Source organism: Crocuta crocuta, unplaced genomic scaffold (genome assembly GCF_008692635.1).
Source record: "Crocuta crocuta isolate KB4526 unplaced genomic scaffold, BGI_CrCroc_1.0 scaffold69, whole genome shotgun sequence".
NCBI classification, from domain to species: domain Eukaryota; kingdom Metazoa; phylum Chordata; class Mammalia; order Carnivora; family Hyaenidae; genus Crocuta; species Crocuta crocuta.
The window spans coordinates 360,707-380,504 of NW_027551576.1; the positions used below are offsets into that span (position 1 = coordinate 360,707).

A 19,798-nucleotide genomic window follows, 5' to 3' on the forward strand; every position below is an offset into this window, starting at 1 on the left:
TTTTCCAAACACCCCCCCGCCCCCCCCCCCCCCCCTTTCTCTTGCAATCCGTCAGTGACCTTGAGCCCCCATTCCTTCTACCTCGGACGCCTCGGTCCTCTGCCCTCTGCATCCAGGAGGCAAGAAAAGAGAAGCCCACTGAGCTGCAACTTTCATGTTTAGTTTAGGATGAACAAGGTTAATCTAGAATTCTAAAGGGACTACCTCAGCGCTTCTCCTTTCTCCCAAAATGCCTAACAGAAAGCAAAACCAAGAGGGAGAGTTTTCTCCCAAACATTTTATGTGTTTCTTTTGCTGCCATAGTGTCAATCAAAATTAATCATCATCATCATCATCATAACTAATTGTATAAAAACACACTCTTATCTGCAGGGATTTTCTTTGTGTTGCTTCTAACCAATCTCCTCTTGAGAGGCGTGGATGTGAAGTGAGGCAAGGTGGCTTCCTAACTGTCCCTCAGGCTAGCTAGGACTGCAGTTTCTGAAGCAGGAGAGCATGGCTGGCATTTCAACCCCACTTGGACTCCATGGGTTTCATCAGGATCGGATCCCTCCTCTGGGGCTGAGGATCCCGGGAAGGCACTTAAGATCAAATGGTCAGAGACCAAAATAGTCTGTCTAGCAGCCCTTGCTGAAGCTAAGAGGAGGCGGCCGTGAGGAACTAGCTCACCCCAGGGCCGGGCCAGGGCGTGACTGAAAGTTCCAGTGGGTCGGGGTAGGGCCGTTGGCCAAGAGGAGGAGGTGGAGAAAGGCTGCCATTACATTGGGCGCATTCGCGGACTCCGTGGCTCCCCAGCAAGTACCTTAATAAACGCTTCCATACAGCCGTTAAATAGTTTATGGCTACACACTGAGAGAGGCCTAGGTCTCCTCATTTTCTGTGGTTTAGGGGGAAGACAGGGGGGCCTAGGGAAAATGGAACAAAAGAAATCAAGAAAGCAACCAACGCAAACATACAACTGGGAAAGACGCTCTTAAGACCCATGGCTGAAGGAGAACACAGAATGCAAATGGAAGCCCCTGAACCCCCAGCACATTGGTGTCCAATGCTCCATCTGAAGGCCTTTGGATGCATAAGGGAATCTTAATTTACCCACAATGTCAGGCAGGAGCAATGCTCGCATCACACAAATGCATTCAAGATCACAGGGGGAAATAGTATGTACCCAGGAAACCACTGAAACCCCAATCGGAGGCTGTCATCCCACAAAGCTGACCAGATGGAGGAGGAACCAGGGGACAGAGATGTAATCTGTAGCCTGAGAAAGCAAGGCACTTTCAACGATGATTGGAAGGGTTAATTTTCATTACTTTGGCTTAAATTCATCACCAAGCCTCAACTCCCAACGTACCAGGGCACTGAGCTTTCTAATGCCTCTTGGCATTTCAAATGCACTTGACTAATCTTTATTTCATTGATCTAAGAGCTAGGCAATTATTATTCTCATTTTAGCGATGAAGATACTGATGCCTTAGAGGGAGGCTACAGCTTCTTTGGGGTCCGCGCGTGATGCGGGATGATGACTGTATCCTGTTCTTTTGTCAAGTACACCTTTGACTGAAGCGCTTTCAAATCCGTTATCACACTTAACGTCAGCTCAACCCTGACGTACGGTCCCATTTTACAGAGGTAGACTCTGAGGCCTAGAGAGGGGGACTGGCAGAGCCAGGTCCCAAACTCAGGCCTCTTTGGCTCCAATGCCAAGATTTTTCCCACCAGGTCAGTCATGGAGCCTTAGGGCACGTTTTTGTTTTGTTTTGTTTTGTTTTGTTTTGTTTTTGAAGGCAGCCAAGGATTCTTTCCATCCCATTAACCCTTGCCAGCAGAGGACCCGTTGGGTCAGGTTGAAAGTGTCTTGCTTTACTTAGGATCTCCATTCCCTGTGCTGCACTCTTGGCTCCAGGGAGGGGAAACCATACCACAGTTCACCAGTATCAGTGAAACAGCCACAAACACTGGACCAGTTTCCAGAGTTGCTCACCATGCATATACCTGTGTTGGCTTATTTGCTCATCTTTCGCCACCCAAGTTGGCCTGACTCAAGGCTGCCAGCCTTCCAGGGCAAAGGGCTTTCTGAGGTTAGGAGGAGGGCCCCTAACCAAGAGAGGCAATTCGTTTTCAAATGGCCTGGTTCACAATTTGGGGAGCAACTAGTGGGGACCCAGCCTGGCACAGATAAAACGTCCACACGTGACGAGCAAAGACCTGGCCCCCACAGTCTTCATTGATTTCTGTGGATGGGCAAGAAATCTTATGGACTGTGGAGCCAATCAAGGTGAAAGAGGTTCGTGCTGCCTCTGCTCACTGGCCTCGCTGTGCCTGTCTTCTTCAGCAGCTGGGCCGTCTAGGGAAATCTAGTCAGCTTCTCCTACGTGTTTGGGTACTGAGCAAATGCTGCTAGCTGCAGGACATGCATGGGCAAGGACACAGCTGAATCCAAATATCATGCCACCCAAACACTGGAACCAAAATAACAGCACAGACCAAAATTTTGAAAAGAAACAACAAGGCAAGACTATTTCGAGCCCATCTTGGATCTATGTCAATTTGGTTAGCTAAGTCCATGTCATTTCTTTTTCACAAGTTGCTGAATTTTTGAGGATGCGGGTATGTGGGGGTGGTATTTCTTACAATGGATCTGCTTTTGAGCTTCCCAATGCCAAAAGAGACAGTAAACAATGTGACACAAGGCCATAGGTTTTAAATCTTGGGATCAGGGATAACGTGAGGCGAGCAGCTGCACCACCTCGTTTCCCTAGTGTTTGGGGTTTCTATTTGAGCGTTCTTAGATGGCTTCCTTATCTCATGCATGATACCCTCACAACAACCCTGTGAGGCAGGCAAGACTTACTACATTCACTTTAAACATAAGGCAAATGAGCCCATGAGAAATTAAGAAACTTCCCAAGGGTCACACACAAAATACGTGACTGGGGCTAATTCAGCTCTTCCTACTCAAAATTCTGGTATGGATATGAAATTGGGAAGTTGACTTCATCACAGAACATCCTGTGGCCACTTTAAATTATCTATTAAACACCCATGGGAAGCAAAAGTAGAGGTTCTTAATGTAGATGTTGGACACCCCGATATAAGAAAAATCTAGGGTGCCCAGCTGAAGAGTGTCCTTAAAATAAGTGGAAAGGAGATTTTTTTCTTTACAAAATGGAATAAAGGGGGAAAAGGATACTCTTCCCATTTCTCCTGCCCAATCCAGAAAGCAAAGGACTGTGCAAATCACAACGGGATTTCCTTCTCCGTGTGGTGGCCCGTGCACTGACCGGAAATCTCTGACAAGGAAACGTAGCTATCCCAACTTTGCATGACATCAAATCAATTTTGACTTACTGAAGTGCTGGGTGGGGCACAAAGTGGGGAGCGGGGGGGCAGCTCAGCCAAGGAAAGTGGGGCAGCCTAAGCCTTCCATCTCTTCTGCTGCTCAGTTGCAGAGCAAAACGGAAAGAAAGAGAGAGAGAGAGAGAGAGAGAAAGGCAGGGAAAACAGGAACAGAGAAAGCCACGGAGAGGAAGAGAGAGAAACCAGAGACCAATGTCCCCTTTCTGCCTTTCAACCAAGATGAAAAGTAACATATAATGGCAACATAGGAATCGGCCTCAAAATTACTCTGTGACCAAAAGGGTAGTGATTAAAACGTTCCCTAGGTAGCCCAAGAGATGTGTGTGTGAACATCCAAAATGGGGGTAGCACTGTGTTCAGTGGCAGTCCGGCCCTTGGAAGGGTGCATGAGTGTGCGTCAGGCTGCATCTGTTTGGACAAGAAATCTCGAGTGATTTCACGGCTAATCCGAGCCACGGGGACAAGCCAGCCTGGGTTAGGGAAGCCAGTCTGTGGTTAGAACAAACACAATTAAATCCCACGCTTGCATCTGGCTATGCCATTTATGCACACACTGTTCAAGGGCACTATTGCATCTGGTCTGACTACTTTACAGGGTTATGAACCGGGATTATTCTAAGTTTGTTAAGTGTGAGAAAAAAATGTAACGTGCTGCAGCCCATGTGCAAAAATTGGTCTGTCTATACAGGGTCAGCAGCAGCTTGGCTAAGGGGACCTGCTCAAAGGATCATCCAAAATGACACTAACCTTGGGCAGGAAACCGCAGAAAATACAGTGAGCCATAGCATAGAAACATCTCAGCCAGGGCCTTTAGGATTAAATTAAAAACCACTTCAAGTTGGCAGGGCATTGCCCTTTTAAACAACAAGTTTAAAATGGTTTTTGGAAGTAAGGGGAAGCTTTCAGTTTACCAACAAAGTTGTTTCTGACCTTGGCCAAGGGCCAGAGTACAGATGGCTGGGTTTGTGGTCTACTATATATCTAAGTGGGAGGTCTGTAGTCCCAGCTTGCATTTCCCAGGCCCTGGGTCAAAGAGGGTGTGGAAGACTACATCTCAGATGGCTTTTTTAAAAAGCAAAAAACACGAACTTTTCTCTGAGGTAGACCCTGGGCCCTGGCCAAGGGTTCGATTACAGATCTCTCTGGCAATCTGCTGGAACCATCTTCGTTTGCGTGAGTTCTAGGAATTAGGAGGAAGTGAGGGATGGCTCAAGTTATCCCCCATCTGCTTTCCTATTTGCAGACTTTGGTGTAAAATGTGGCTTCTGTTGTTTGGGGACTACAACATCCTCTTGCCAGAAAAAATGAAATAAATAAATGAGGAGTTTGTTTCTGAAAGGCTCTTAGAAAGTGACCCTGCACATCTGCGGGCCCTCGTGCAGGAAGGCCCTCGCCTGGCATTACGAATCGTCCTGTCGCCCCCAGACGGGCAGGGCCCAGCAGAACAGCTGCAGAGCTGAGCTTCTGGAAAGCCCTCCGTCTCCCCCACCCTGGGCCCAGCGAACTGAAAACCTCAGAGCTTTCCAGGCCTCGTCTCAGCCAACTCTCACCCAGATGAGCAGGAGGGGGTTGAGGGTTCATCTTTCCTCACGCCAAGTATAACAGCTTTCCAGGATTCTGGGCCCCGGGCTCGATTCGTGTTGGGCAGTGGGATAACTATTGCTGGGAACTCGGAGAGGGATGGGCTCTAAGGAACAACTCAGGCAGCAACATGGCTGCTTATGGATTTCAACCCTCTGAAAGTAGAGGAAAGGTCCAGTCTCTGAAAGTCAACCCCTCAGCTACCAGCTGCTGAGTGGAAAGTGTCCACTGGCTCTGGTCTGCTCAAGGAAAAGCGCAAAGGGTAATGTTGAGCAAGCTGGAGAGAAAGCAGAAGTTGCCCATTGGTTACTTTCCCAGCAAAGGGCTCCCCCATCAGTCCATCCAAGCGCCCAGGAGCTCTGAAGCCAGGGCTTCGGCAGCAGGGGCATCTGTGCGCGCTTGTGAGGCCCTGCGCATGCACCTGCCCACATGTGTGCCATACGAGCCAAATCCAAAGCCTTTAGCAAATGGGGACCCCAGGCCGGGCCCTCCGCCCGGGCTGAACAGTCTGCTCAGCAGCCACGGAACAGATGGTGAAACAGGTCAACAGCTACCCCCACAGCCTCTGGCCTCTACTGGTTGTCTTCAGCCACTCTGCAATATGTACCACTGCCCCACCAGATGGGCAGTGCCCACGGAAGGTACCCCCCGCTTTCCCACAGCGCTGGGAAAGGCGCCTCCCCGGCAGCGGCCTGTAGGGGGCGTGGCTTCACCAGCACAATGCCAGCACAAGCAGAGCAGCCAGCCTTCTCTCTTGCACGGGCTGCACCATCCCCCCCTGGAGACACTGGGGAAGGGCTGGCCCACCCTTAAGAACAGCCCAGCTTCTCTGTGCTCCTCGGCAGCACCAGGCCCTNTCCCCTGGAAAGAAAAGTATACATTGATGTTAGACTGTTTTTTTCTTTTTTCACCAGCGAACATTCATCTTTTCCCCGAAACAAGAAACAACTGAACTTAATTATTTGTGAAATGGGAAATCTAATTACGCCTAAGTAATGGTCTGCTGGAAAGAACGGAGTCTCATTAAACCCCCAGTGCCTGCTATCTGTAAGGCTATGTTCGCATAAATTTCATTTTGTGTTGTTCATGTACATTTTTCCCCCAGCAATTTTCAAACTGCAGCCTGCTGACCACGTGCTTCAGAATTTTCTGGGGATGTTGTTAAAAATGCAGGGGTTTCTTGCTTTCCCAGGGGCCTCCTGAATCAGAATCTCTGAGCTAAGAAGCCGCGCGTCCGCATTTTAACAAGCACCGGGGGCGATCCCTTCTGTGCATGCTAAAGCTCGAGAACGCACGCACTGCTTTCTCTCAGCAAAGGTTTGTGAAGCACCTGTCCTGTGCTTGGCCCTGAAGAGCAGCAGCCACAAGAAGGTATCTACCTTCTTGTTATTCCGCAACCCGGCCACATCCCCACCCCGACCTCTCCTGCCTTTCTTTGCAGCTGAAGACCTCGCTTCCCTCCCTGGAGAAGAGAACCAGTGAGATGGGTCTTGGCACGCTTCCGTAAGACGCACCCGCCTACCTGTGCCTGCCCATCACCCTCCACCTCCCGTCCTGGCACTCTGGGGAAGCATCCCGATTCTGCCAAGCCCAGACCTCCTCCCCGTGCCCTGGGTCCTACCCCACCCACCCTTCTTGGGACCTCTGTCTCTGCAAGTGCCCTCCCCCCACCTCTAACATCACCAACCTCCTTTCTTCTGGATCATTTCCATCAGCATACACACACGTCCCGGATATGCACAATCTAGCTTTGAAACCTCCTCTGGGCCCACTTTATCCCTCTAATTCCATTCCCATTTCTCTCCTTTACAAAACCTGCTGAAGGAGCTTTCTGGAGGCCCTGTGGCTTCCCACGCTCACCCCACGGCAGCTGGCTTCTGGCCTCACCATCCACAGCGGCTGCTTGCTCTGTGGCCGAATCCACTGTCTTCTCTATTCTTATCTGACTTCTCAACACCGTCAACTCAGTGAATCACTCTCTTCCTCCTACCAAGTGTGTTCTCCTTGATTTTCATGACTCCACACTTGCCAGGTGTCCCTCCCGCCCACCAGCCTGTTCCTCAGTTTCTCTTGCTGTCTCCTCCTCATCTGCCCCCGGGAGGTGTACCCAGCTCTTTCAACACACCCTCTTTGGGCGACCTAAGTGCTTACTGAGGACTCCCTGATCTTATCTCCGGACCCTCCATTCCCCTGAAACTGCAGACTCCAAGGCACTGACTTCTTTTAATTTTTAATGGCTTTATTGAAGCGTGAGTTACATATCAGAAAGTTCACCCATTTGAGATGCAGGATTCAATAATTTAGTAAATATTCAAAGTTGTGCAGCCATCACCACAATTCAATTTTAGAACGTTTTCCTCACACGAAAAAGACTCCTGGTGCCAATTCACAGTCTCTCCCTCTCCGCTTCTCCAGCCTATGACAACTGATCATCTATCCTCTGTCTCTATGGATTTGCTTATCTGGACGTTTTATAAAAGTGGAATCATGCAATCCAGTCTTCTGCGCTGGCTTTCTTTCGCTTAGCACCTGCTTTTGAGGTTCATCCACACATGATTCAGTACTTCATGCCTTTAATGGTGCAGTTGAGAACCCCTAGGCCAGGCTGTCCAATAGAAATATAATGGAAGCCACAATTTCTAGCAGCCACATCACAAAAAGTAAAGAGGGGCACCTGGGTGGTGGCTCAGTCGGTTGACGGTCCAATTCTTAATTTCAGCTCAGGTCATGATCCCACAGTTCATGAGACAGAGCTCCACATTGGGTTCCATGCTGAACATGGAGCCTGCTGGAGAGTCTCTCTCTCCTCCCTGTTCCTCGGCCCCTCCCCTGCTCATTCTCTCTCTCTCTCTCTCTCTCTCAAAAAAAGTAAAGAAATAAATGATACTAATTTTAATAATGTTTAACTTAATACATCAAAAATATCACTTCAATGGATATTTATATAAAAATTCATAAACTATTTTGTAGATTTTTGTATTAACTCTTTGAAATCTGGTTTTCGGCTTATACATCTCAATCCAGACTAGCCACGTTTCAAGGGTTTGACAGCTATACAGCTGGTGGCCACCATATTGGAAAGCTCTAGACTAGAATCCCATCCAGCATTCACATGGGAGAAAAAAGGACTTTTTAAAAGCAATTTTTAAAGTTTATTTATTTTGAGAGACAGAGAGTGAGATAGACAGTGTGAGCGGGGGAGGGGCAGAGAGCGAGAGGGAGAGAGAAAATCCCAAGCAGGTCACACGCTGTCAGTGCAGAGCCCAATGCAGGGCTGGATCCCACAAACTGTGAGATCATGGTCTGGGCCGAAATCAAGAGTCGAATGCATAAAAAGGACTTTTTAAAAGAAAGAACTGAGCATTTATTTTCTCTAGAGAAAACAATACTGAATGAGGATGGGGGAAGCAACGGGGGTAAGAACAGAGTAACATAAGTCTGAAAATAATACTTGGGAGGGAATCAACCACCGTTCTTTAATTCCTGACCAATGCCACAAGAAGTTACAAGGGTTACTACGTTTGGTTGAACTGGAGCCAAAGACCAAAGCAAAAAAGGCTCAAAGTTAGGCAAAATGGACGTATCTCTTCTGCATAATCTTATTATGTGTCTGGAGTCTCAGACAAATTCCCACCAGACGCCAACCTGAGCTACAGATGTCATGCAGACCCAAGACCCTGAGTTGCAGCTCATGCAACCCATGAAAGGGGTCAGCCAATGGCTTCCATTAGCTAGAAAACACACAATTTCCCTTATGGCTACAGCGAGCTGTGCAACTCTGACTCCAAAGGATACCTACGAGGTGCTTCCTCTTCCACCTTCTCTTGGTTCCAACACTCACGCGTGCTGTTCCCTCTGCACGGACGCTCTTTCCTCAGTTGTTCACAAGGCTGATGCCTTCTCATCCTTCAGTCTCAGCTTGAACATCCCCTGCCCTCTGAGGCTTCGCTGCTCACCCAACATAAAGCAGGTCTCCCCTCCCGCTCGCTCCCCCATATGAACAAGTGTTCTCTATCTCAGCCCCAGTGTCCCATTCATGGCACTTAAAATGGTTATAGTTCCTTATTTCGTAGTTTGTTTACTGTTTGAGGTCTCTCTTCCCCATGAGGGCAAGAATCTTATCTGTCTTGTGTTCACTATTCTCCCCGTCCAGGCTGAGCATAGCATCTATGCTTTGGATAATGGACGGACAGATAAATGGGCAGATAAGGGCAGAAAGGGAAAGCAGTGGGGAGGTAGGGATCTAAGTGCCGAAGTCCTGCAGTGGAACGTCAGAAACATACTCAAGGCAGACCTTCCTCTGGCAAGGAATCAAATCTATTCCCCTTCAGCATGAGCTCTCAAGAACCCCATTGCCAACATCTTTTGGAATCTGTTTTCGCAACTTCTAGAAACCAAAAATGTCTGCCCTTTACCTTCTGAGACCTGTTGGGGTTTTTCAAAATAAATTTTAGAGTTAGTGGCCCAGTCATTTTCAGAAGGTCAGACTGTCTGGTCCTGGTGAACACTGGCTCCATAATGTGCTACTAAATCTTGGTCTGAAAAGGTTACGTCTCATCCCTTTTACAGACAACACACTATTCATTCTTGAGGGGCTACTGTAAATTGAAACGCCACCCACATCTTGGGTATAAACCCTGGAACCTACAGACTACCCAGAGCAGTAAAAAGGTCAGAGATCTAAGACTCAGGATGATAAACTAAGAATCCTATGGCCAATCAATGGCATACCAATAGCCATGAGCACAGAAGGCGCATTCTTGTTCCCAAGATGTGTCCATGACGTTCACAACAAGGAATGCCAACTTGCAGGATATCTAGAAGCTTCTTGACTTATGTGTCTGGGATCAATCTTGTTAAAAATTTTGCTTCTAAGTTGACCCAAAAGACCTGCGTTTCCTCTAACTTGTGGCTTCTTTGAGTCATGCTGTCAAAAGATTACTCAAGAGAAACGGATTACATGACACGTTTCATTAAAAATAACAACAACGCTTGGTATCTTTTTAATCAAAATAGTCTGCGTGGCCCCAAATTTCTCACCTGCTTCCAAAATTTCCAGATTGTCCCTCCCAATACAAAATAGCCCTCAGAGGACATAAAAAGGTCACTGATGCAGGCGTAAACCTACCCCGGCCCACTCTTAGAAAAGCTTTCTACTGAATGGAAGAGTCAGCATGTGGAGGTAGAGGTGAATCATCTGTTGACACTCAGAAAAATGAAGGAGCCAAGCTTCTGAGCTCGCTTTGGCCTGCTCAATCTTTTCCATGTCCCGTTTGCCCAACAGGCAAGAACGTACCGATCTAAGTCAGTGCACTTCCTTCCCTTTCACCCAGAGCCTTAAGAATCCACCTCTACATTTATCAGGCAGTGGGGATACAAAAGTGACTCAAGATTTTGTCTCAGCTGCAGTTCTTTCCGGTAATTGGACAATTTATTAACTTTAGAAATAATAATGTACCAGCGTTCATTACTTGTAACAAATAACTCCATACTCACTCAAGATGAGTTGTTAGTGACAATAACAGGAAATACTGGATGTGGAGTCTATGGGAACTAGCTGTACTATCTTTGCAACTTTTCTATAAATCTAAAACTCTTCTAAAACAGGGGCACCTGGGTGGCTCAGTTGGTTAAGTGTCTGACTTCAGCTCAGGTCATGATCTCACAGTTCGTGGGTTTGAGCCCCGCGTCGGGCTCTGTGCTGACAACTAGCTCAGAGCCTGGAGGCTGCTTCGGATTCTGTGTCTCCCTCTCTCTCTGACCCTCCCCTGCTCATGCTGCCTCTCTCTCTCTCTCTCTCTCTCTCAGAAATAAAACATTAAAAAAATTTTTTTTTAACTATTCTAAAACAAAGTCTATTAAAAAAACATCCTTCCCCAAACTGACCAGTCTAACAAGGCCCATCCCAGTTTTCAAAAGAAGGACAAAGCTTTTCCACTGCTGGCTTACTAGAGAGTAGGACTGTGGAAATTAGTCTGGAAGGCTCTTTCTTTCTTATCTGCCCTTACACTTTGGAAGCCACATTTTCCTGCAGTTTTTCATTGCTATTCAGCCTAAAACTCAGAAGGAGGACTGGTAAATCACATCTCAGAGCAAGGTGTAGCCAAGGGCTAAGTCAACTTGGAAGACCAAATGGGTCAGGGGTTATGTCAACCCAAACTAATTTTTTTTATGATTTCATTAAGGTTGTTCATTCAGGAAAGGGCAAGGGCAGTAATAAAAGGTTGTGTCTGATAGCACATATGGGTGAGCTGGAGAAAAGCACTTTCTTATCTGAGATCTTCTTTTCTTTTTTTTTTTTTTTTATATTTTTATTTATTTCTAGGAGAGAGAGAGAGAGACAGCGTGAGCAGGGGAGGGTCAGAGAGAGAGGGAGACACAGAATCTGAAACAGGCTCCAGGCTCTGAGCTGGCAGTCAGCACAGAGCCCGACGCGGGGCTCGAACCCACGAACCGCGAGATCATGACCCAAGCGAAAGTCGGACGCTTAACCGACTGAGCCACCCAGGCGCCCCATCTGAGATCTTATTTTCTAAAAGAACATCTAGAGGTGCCTGGGTGGCTCAGTCAGTTAAGCGTCCAACTTCAGCTCAGCTCATGATCTCACAGGTCACGGGTTCGAGCCCTGTGTCGGGCTCTGTCCTGACAGCTCAGAGCCTGGAGCCTGTTTCAGATTCTGTGTCTCCCTCTCTCTCTGACCCTCCCTTGCTCATGCTCTCTCTACCTCTCTCTCAAAAATGAATAAAACATTTTAAAAAAATGTAAAAGAACATCTAGTTTTCTAAAACCAGGGCTCCTGATTTTGAAAATACAAGTAGCCAACCAACTCACATGGACCTGCCTTTCGGTACATGGCTCTGAGAAACAGCCTCCAGCCCCCCGGGCCACTGGCTATAAAACCAATCCTCCTCTTTAAGGCTGGGCATGGGAGCTGTCCCTGTCACACCACCTTGGCTCCTCCCTAGGACTTTCTGGCTCTCCTACTCCTCTGCAGCCCCACTCTCCTAGCCCAATATGGAAATGTCAGGATGGGCAGAATGTAGAGGGGTATAAGGGGAAGTGAAGAAAAAGCCCAATGCAATTCACTGCTTCCACCCTTACCCCCAATCAATGCGGTCTGACAAATGTATACACCTGAGTATAGCCAGCACCCAAATTTTCAACACTCCCAGGAGTTGCCCAGCTAGAAGACACAAAACTAATCTATGCTGACAGGAATGGGATCAGTGGTTGCTTGGGGTGGAGGAGAAGGGATTCACTGCAAAGGGGTTCAAAGGAGCTTTTGGCTGACATAAATGTTCTACATCCTGATCTAGGTATTATATGTTTGTCACAATTGATTTCTATGCAAAATGGGCGGATTTTATTGTATATAAGTTATAGGTCAATAAAGTTCATTGAAAAAATTCTACTGATAATAGTTTTAAAGTCCTGGTTACTACTCCAAGCTCCAGTTATGCATCTTTCTTGAAGCCTTTCCGGCTCTTCTGGGCCCGTGGTGACCCCTTCCTTTCCTGGCTCATACTCTTAAGAGTCTGTACTGTTCACCAGGCAATTCATCTAGTATTTGTGTGACTTAATGTTATCGGTTAAATTTTTTATGAATTCATGAATTGTCTCCTCACTAGGTTAGAAGCGCCTTGGGGCTGGGAAATGGTGTGATTTCTCACTGTTTCCTCTAAAGCATGGGGCTCACAAATGCCAAGCATCTGCAGATTCCAGCTCACACCCCCCACCCCCGATTGGTGCCGAGTGGACAGTGTCAGGGAAGACCCGAGTGGCCAGGGCACAGCCCCGAGAAGGTGCACCCGTCTGGAGAAGAGCAGGATGCCATGCCCCACGATGACGCTCACCAATTACACTCCTCATCCCCTGGAAAGCTCCTGGGTGATCCCTAGGCCTGATTCAAGCCGTCATCTCAGGATCTACTGGCATCATCACCTTGGAAGTCCCTTGCTTCCTTGACCGCATGCTCTTTTTCCTTTCGGAAGAGCACACCCTGCAGCCTACACACCTCTCCACCAGAGTACAAGAATATCTCTGGATGTGGGGCTCCAAGCAGGCCTCACAACTTCAGAAATGCCCCGTTCAGCTCCTCCTCTCATAGCTGAGACTCACATCAGTTTCCAGGGCCACCAGGATTTGCTGCAAACCATCCCCGACCTTAGGGGCAGGCTCGTGTCCTGGTCACCTTTCCATTCACCCAGTGACTATTAACTGAGTGCCTAGTGTAAGCCAGGTATTATTCTAGGCACCGGAGATAAAGTGGTGGACAAAATAAACAAGGAAGTCCCTACTCGGATAGAAGATGTGAGACAGTTGGGGTGAGGAAGTACCCAAAGATAATAAATGAACAAATAATAAATATGGTGTTTTCACATGGTGATAAATGAGATGAAGAAAATCAAACAGAGAGCGTGTTGGGACAGAGGTGGTGATTTCTTGAGGTTGGGTGATAAGAGAGTCTCATTGAGGAAGTGACATCTGTGCTGAGATTGCTGAAGGATAAGAAGTCACCCAATCTGAGATCTGGGGGTAAGGGCATTCCAGGCGGAGAGAACAGCAGATGCCAAGGCCCTGGGGCAGGAATGAGCTCAATGAGTTTTAAAAGGCAGAAAGGAGCTTAGTGTGGCTGGAGCACAGAAAGGGAGCAGAGAATGATCAACACGTTCAGTGAAAAAGACAGCCTTCAAATGATATAAGGTCTCATGCACTGTGAGAGCACTTGGGATTTTATTCTAACTGTCACTGGAAGCCTTTGGGCAATTTTAAGCCTACTCCCCACATCCCTCAAGGACCAAAATACACATGTGGATTTTTTCTTTTCTGGACCCAGACTCCTGGCCAGACACTCCAGGAGTATTCCTGGCAAACAGTGTCTGCTAAAAAACATCAACGCAGACGTCTGTGCTCCTGGATTCCCACCCCCTACCCACTGCAGACCCGCTCTCGTTACTTTGCCTTGGACTCTCCCTCAGAACCTACGCTAACATGGCGGCCCCATGTTCTCTGCAGCCAGACCAGACCTCTCCCATCATCTGTACCGGCCTGCCCAGTCCTGCCGGGTGGCTCCGGTGCCAGGCCTCATTCGGCCAAGGGCCCCAGGCCTCAGCTGAAATGGCTCAGGGGCCACAGCAAAACACGTGGCCCTCCTCACAGGCCTGTGCCACCCAACCAACTCACCTTCACCCAGGGTCTGCTTGAGTAAGTCATGCTTGGCCTGTAGCTTAGTGATGAGGTTACTGCCGTTCACATATTCTTTAAATTTCTGTAAGACACAAGGCACAAGCACATTATGGGCTGCAAGGCCACGTCACGTGGTCTCTGCCTCTGGAACCGAGCGCTATGCCGGGGAGGTCAAAGGGAGATCACGCCCCCCTCAGGGACCCCCGCGTGGGGAAAGGAAGGGCCTCCGACTCGCCCCTCGGCGCTGCTCCATCAGCCCCCAGCCCCGCTGAGCGCGGCTCTCCCACCCTGGGCGTTTCGGGGCAGTGTGGCGAACACAGAGAAAGCGCAGGGGGAATGCGAGCAGTGAACGGGGCTTTTGTCAGGGGAGGACCGCGGACTGCGCTCCGAGCAGACAGCTCCGTTAGTCATCGAGGCTCCACTGCGCTTCTGGGCCACGAGCAATGAAAGTGGGAACCGTCTCTGGGGACACACGGCTGAGGCAAGAGCGTTTTATCCGATCTGTTCCAGAGGAGCCTCTGAAGGAGCCTTCCTTTCATCTGGCCCCGCTCTGGAGGAGGAAGGGCTTCAGAGGCCCCCTACGACATTCCTATTAAAATAACCTGAACTGCACTGGGGGATACAGTTTTCTTCTCTTTACAGAGGAGACGGGTGAGGCTGGCATACAGAACTGATCTGCCCCACGTCCCAGGGACTCCCAGGCTGCCTCAAGTTCAGGGACCTTGTTATGCCAATGTGCTTCTGAGCAGCGCAGACGGACAGGAGTCACCTGGAACAGAAACGCATCTACCTGTGCCCAAACTGAGCTCAGCCACCCCTCAGCACAAGGACCAGCTTTCCTCGGCCCACCCTGCGTCACGCAAACACAGCCCCGGAGCCCTCTCTGCTGGGGCGGGTCTTTGCTAGGCTGTGAGCCGCTTTGGTGGGGTCCACACCCAATTTGTTTCCAGATCCCCAGTGCCTACAGCCGTGCCTGGCATAGAGCCAGTGCTGAGACACTCTGCTGAAGCTCTGATCTCGTGGGGGCTGACACAGAAGAGTGGGAAGAGAGACGATAAGCTAATAAAGAAAAGTAACATACACAACTGGCCAGAGGCCGGTGAATGCTATGGATAAAAATAAGGCAGGAAGGGGGGACTGGGAATTAGGGCAGACCTCACTGCATAGTTGCCATGTGAACCAAGGCCTGCAGGAGGTGAGGCAGGGGCTGTGTGGGTACACGTGGGCACACAGGGGAAGGGACACTTTCAGCAGATGGAATGGCAACTGCAAACGCCCTGAAAATGAAGGCACAGGATGGTGTGATTGCCCCGAATCTGCCAGCTAGTTTCTCACAGAGAAATCCATTTTCTTGCCCCAGCCAGAAGGCTCGGAAAAGGGTGCAGAGAAGCGAACAGGTGAACTATAGAGGCTCAGGACACTCCAACATGACCTGTAAAGGAGCATCTGGAACATCACCATCATCCTATCGACGACAGTTGTCGGGAAGGGGCCCAGCGGGTGGGGGCTGCCGTGCACAGATAAGACTGGGGTCACCTCACCTGGCCCCGCCTTGACAGGTTTCTGGAACGGTGGGGCTGGCAGGAGACAGTGGTGCCCTCTCTCGTCAACCACAGTCCTTGGCTCCTAGGACCCTGTCGCTTAGGTCTTAGGAAGCACTCCCCCTGGAACACCTAGCAGGGTTCAGGCTCGTACTTCCGGTCCTCACCACAATCTTGGACGGCAAAGAGTAGGGGGCATCATCATTCCCATTCTTGCCAGAAAGGGGCAGAGAAGCTCAGAGCTGTGGTCACTCAGAGGGCCACCTTGGGCGGCTTACTCCCTCCCTCCTCAGGGCAAAGTGATCATTGACCTGCGATGTTTCCGCGAGTGTGGCGCCAGCGGGGGAGAGGGTCAAAATGCAGATTCCAGCTCAAGAATATCGTATTTTACACCTGAGGAAGGCACTACAGAGGACTAGAGGTGTTCAAATTTCCAGGGCCCACCCCAGAGAGGGTGGTATGCTGGGAGCCTACATTTTCAACAAGCTTCCTACACGATTCGAATACTCACTTCAGTTTGATGAAAGCTCTCCCCTAGGCTCTCTCTGGATGCTTCCAGTAACGACACGCTCTGCTCTTATCAGTGTTGAAAACTTTGCCATGAGAAGCAGAGCTGAGGTATAAGCAGGTACTTTCTCCCTCATGCCTTCCTGCCTCCAGCAGTCAAAGCTCTAATCCCAACCATGTAACTCACACCTGGATGGGTTATTGACTGGTTGGTGGAAATTATACCCCAGGGCTCTGGAGTCCATAGACTTTGCCTACTTTTTCCAAGCTTCATCCAGGCTTCATACATGAACCATGATGGAAAGAATACTGTCAAATTGTACCGATGCTTGTATTAAAAGGAATATCATGTCCTTAAACATGCCTAAAATAATGTCAGAACATCAAGTCATGAGGTGTACTAGCCAACCAGGTTGATAGATTAGATATTAAAGTTAAAATACAACGCCCATGACCCTTAATCATGAACACTGGTAAATTCTATCTTTTACTTTCAAGCCGGCCAGGCCCCCTTTTCTCCGCTTTTGCCACCCGGATTTCTTTGCTTCTGCTGCCTTAGTGAATTCATACTCATGTGCACTCCTTAGTTAATCTTTGTGACCCATAAAATTCTCTTTGTAAATATAGTAGGTCCCCAGTGGAAGTGGTGAACCCCAGAAATTGGCATGGGCTGATTCACCCAGACTAGTCTTATTTTCTTTCTTGAAAATAACAAAGTCAAACAGTGATGACTGTGAAATACAATACGTGTTAACTATTTGTTTTCACCAAAGGATTTGACAAGGTCCATCACAAGATGGAGCTGGGTGTCAGGACTGGGTGCGTTTGTGGCTCATTAAATGACCACCATCTGGAAGTGCTGATTTAGTGAATCTCTATCAGCCTAGTGGCATGTTTTAAACAACTCTGTCTTTGGCCTTGGCTCTGGCATACCTATTCGCTTTTTAACTGACAAACTTTAAGGTATGACCATAAGCCACACTCCCGTGATCTGCATAAAACATTAAGTCTGAAAAGATAGTACGTACGTTGAACAACGGCAGCAAGGTCTTGACAGTCTGGAGCCATGAACTAAATCCATCAAGAGGAAATCCAGCTGGTAACTAACCTAAGACTGACCCAAGACATCACCTACCCATCCTTTAGCAGGAAGGTAGCCTAGTTTAATGGCAGTACACAGGGAAGAGAGATTTAACTGATACTAACTTAAAATATATATATATATACATATATATATTTAATCTTAGTTGTAAGAGAATATTATGAAAATGTATATGCCAACAAACTGAACATGATAAAAGAAATGGATAAATTCCTGCAAACATATAACCTCACAAAACTGAATCAAAAGGCAATAGAAAATTTGAACACGCTGATTACCAGCAATGGAATTGTATCAATCAAAAAACTCCCAACAGGGGCGCCTGGGTGGCTTAGTCGGTTAAGCGTCCGACTTTCGCTTAGGTCATGATCTCACGGTTCGTGGGTTCGAGCCCCGCGTCGGGCTCCGTGNCTTCACGGGTGAATTCTACCAAACATTTAAAGAAGACTTAACACCTATTCTTCTCAAATTATTCCAAAAAAAAAAAGGAAGAGGAAGGAAAGCTTCAAGATTAATTCTATGAGGCCAGCATCACCCTGATACCAAAATTAGATAAAGACACCACAACAAAAGGGAACTGTAGGCCAATACCTATGATGAATATAGATGCAGAAATTCTCCACAAAATATTAGCAAGCTAAATCCAATAATGCATTAAAATAATCATTCACTACCATCAAGTGGGACTTATTCCTGTGTTTCAAGGACAGGATATTCACAAATCAATGAATGCGATACATCACATCAATAGGAGAAAGGATAAACACTATAGATGCAGAAAAAGCATCTGACATGTAAAACAAAGTACAACATGGATGCTGGTGTTTCATGATCAAAACCCTTACCAAAGTAGGTAGAGGGAACAGACCTCAACATAATAAAGGCTACATATGAAAACCCACAGGAACGAGACAAGGATGTCCACTCTCACCACTTTTATTAACACAGTACTGGAAGCTGTAGGCACAGCAATCAGATAACAAAAAGAAATAAAAGACATCCAGATTGGTAAGAAAGAAGTAAAACTTTCACTATTTGCAGATGACATGATACTATATATAGAAAACCCTAAAGCCACTACGAGAAAACTACTAGAATCATGAATTCAGTAAGGCCACAAGATACAAAATCAATATACTACAGAAATCTGTTGCATTTCTATACATTAATAATGAAGTAGCAGAAAGAGAAATTAAGAATACAATCCTATTTACAATTGCACCAAAAATAATAGACTACTTAGGGATAAACTTAACCAAGGAGGTGAAAGACCTATACTCTGAAAACTATAAAACACTGATGAAAGAAATCAAAGTAAAAACAAAGGGAAAGATATTCTATGCTCATAGATTGGAAGAATTCATATTGTTAAAATGTCCATACTACTCAAAGCAATCTACAGATTTAATGCAATCCCTATCAAAATACCAAAAACATTTTTCACAGAACTAAAACAAATAATCCTAAAACTTGAATGGAACCACAAAAGACCTCAAATAGCCAAAACAATCTTGAAAAAGAAGAGCAAAACTGAAGCCCTAATAACCCCAGATTTCAAGATCTACTACAAAGCTGTAGTTGTCAAAATCGTATGGTACTGGCACAAGTAGAGACATATAAATCAGTGGAACAGAATAGAGATCCCCGAAATAAACACAAAATTATATGGTCAATTAATCTGCAACAAAGGATGCAATATGCAATGAGAAAAAGAAGAGTCCCTTTAACAAATGGTGCTCGGAAAACTGGACAACTACATGCAAAAGGATGAAACTGTGCTACACTTTCTTACACTATACACAAAAATAAACTCAAAATGGATTAAGGACCTAAATGTGAGACTTGAAACCATAAAAATCCTAGAAGAGAGCACAGGCATCTATCATCAGCTGTAGCAACATTCTTCTTGATACATCTCCTGAGATAATGGAAACAAAAGCAAAATAAACTACTGGGACTGTGTCAAAATGAAAAGCTTCTGCATGGCAAAGGAAACAATCAACAAAAACTAAAAGACAACCTAGTGAATGGGAGCGGATATTTGCAAATGGCAAAATCCATTCAAGGTTTAGTACCCAAAATATATAAAGAATTACTACAACCCTCCAAAATCCAAATAATCCAATTAAAAAAAGAGCTGAAAACATGAGCAGACATTTCTCCAAAGACACCCAGATGACCAAGAGACACCTGAAGAGATGGCTCAACATCACTCATCATCAGGAAAATGCAAATCAAAACCACAGTGAGATACCACCTCACACCTGTCAGAATGGCTAAAATCAAAAACGCAAGAAACAACAAGTGTTGGCAAAATGTGGAGAAAAAGAAACCCTCTTGCACTGTTGGTGAGAATGCACACTGGTGTGGCTGCTGTGGAAGACATTATGGAGATTCCTCAAAAAACTATATATAGGATTACCATATGATTCAGTAATTCCACTAATGAGTATTTACCCAAAAAAATACAAGAACACTAATGTGAAAAGACATGTGCATCCCTATATTTATTGCAGCATTATTT

The 19,798-nt window shown here is 47.0% G+C and overlaps 1 protein-coding gene across 1 annotated transcript in view; it reads right to left on the minus strand.

The window, feature by feature from the left end:
• SRGAP3 (SLIT-ROBO Rho GTPase activating protein 3) overlaps positions 1–19,798 on the minus strand; it is a 258,372-nt gene that overhangs the window by 43,841 nt on the left and 194,733 nt on the right. The window contains 3 exon segments of the mRNA XM_077751539.1: positions 3,349–3,390; positions 13,924–13,996; positions 14,122–14,206. Of these exon segments, the coding sequence (XP_077607665.1) occupies positions 3,349–3,390; positions 13,924–13,996; positions 14,122–14,206 (200 nt within the window).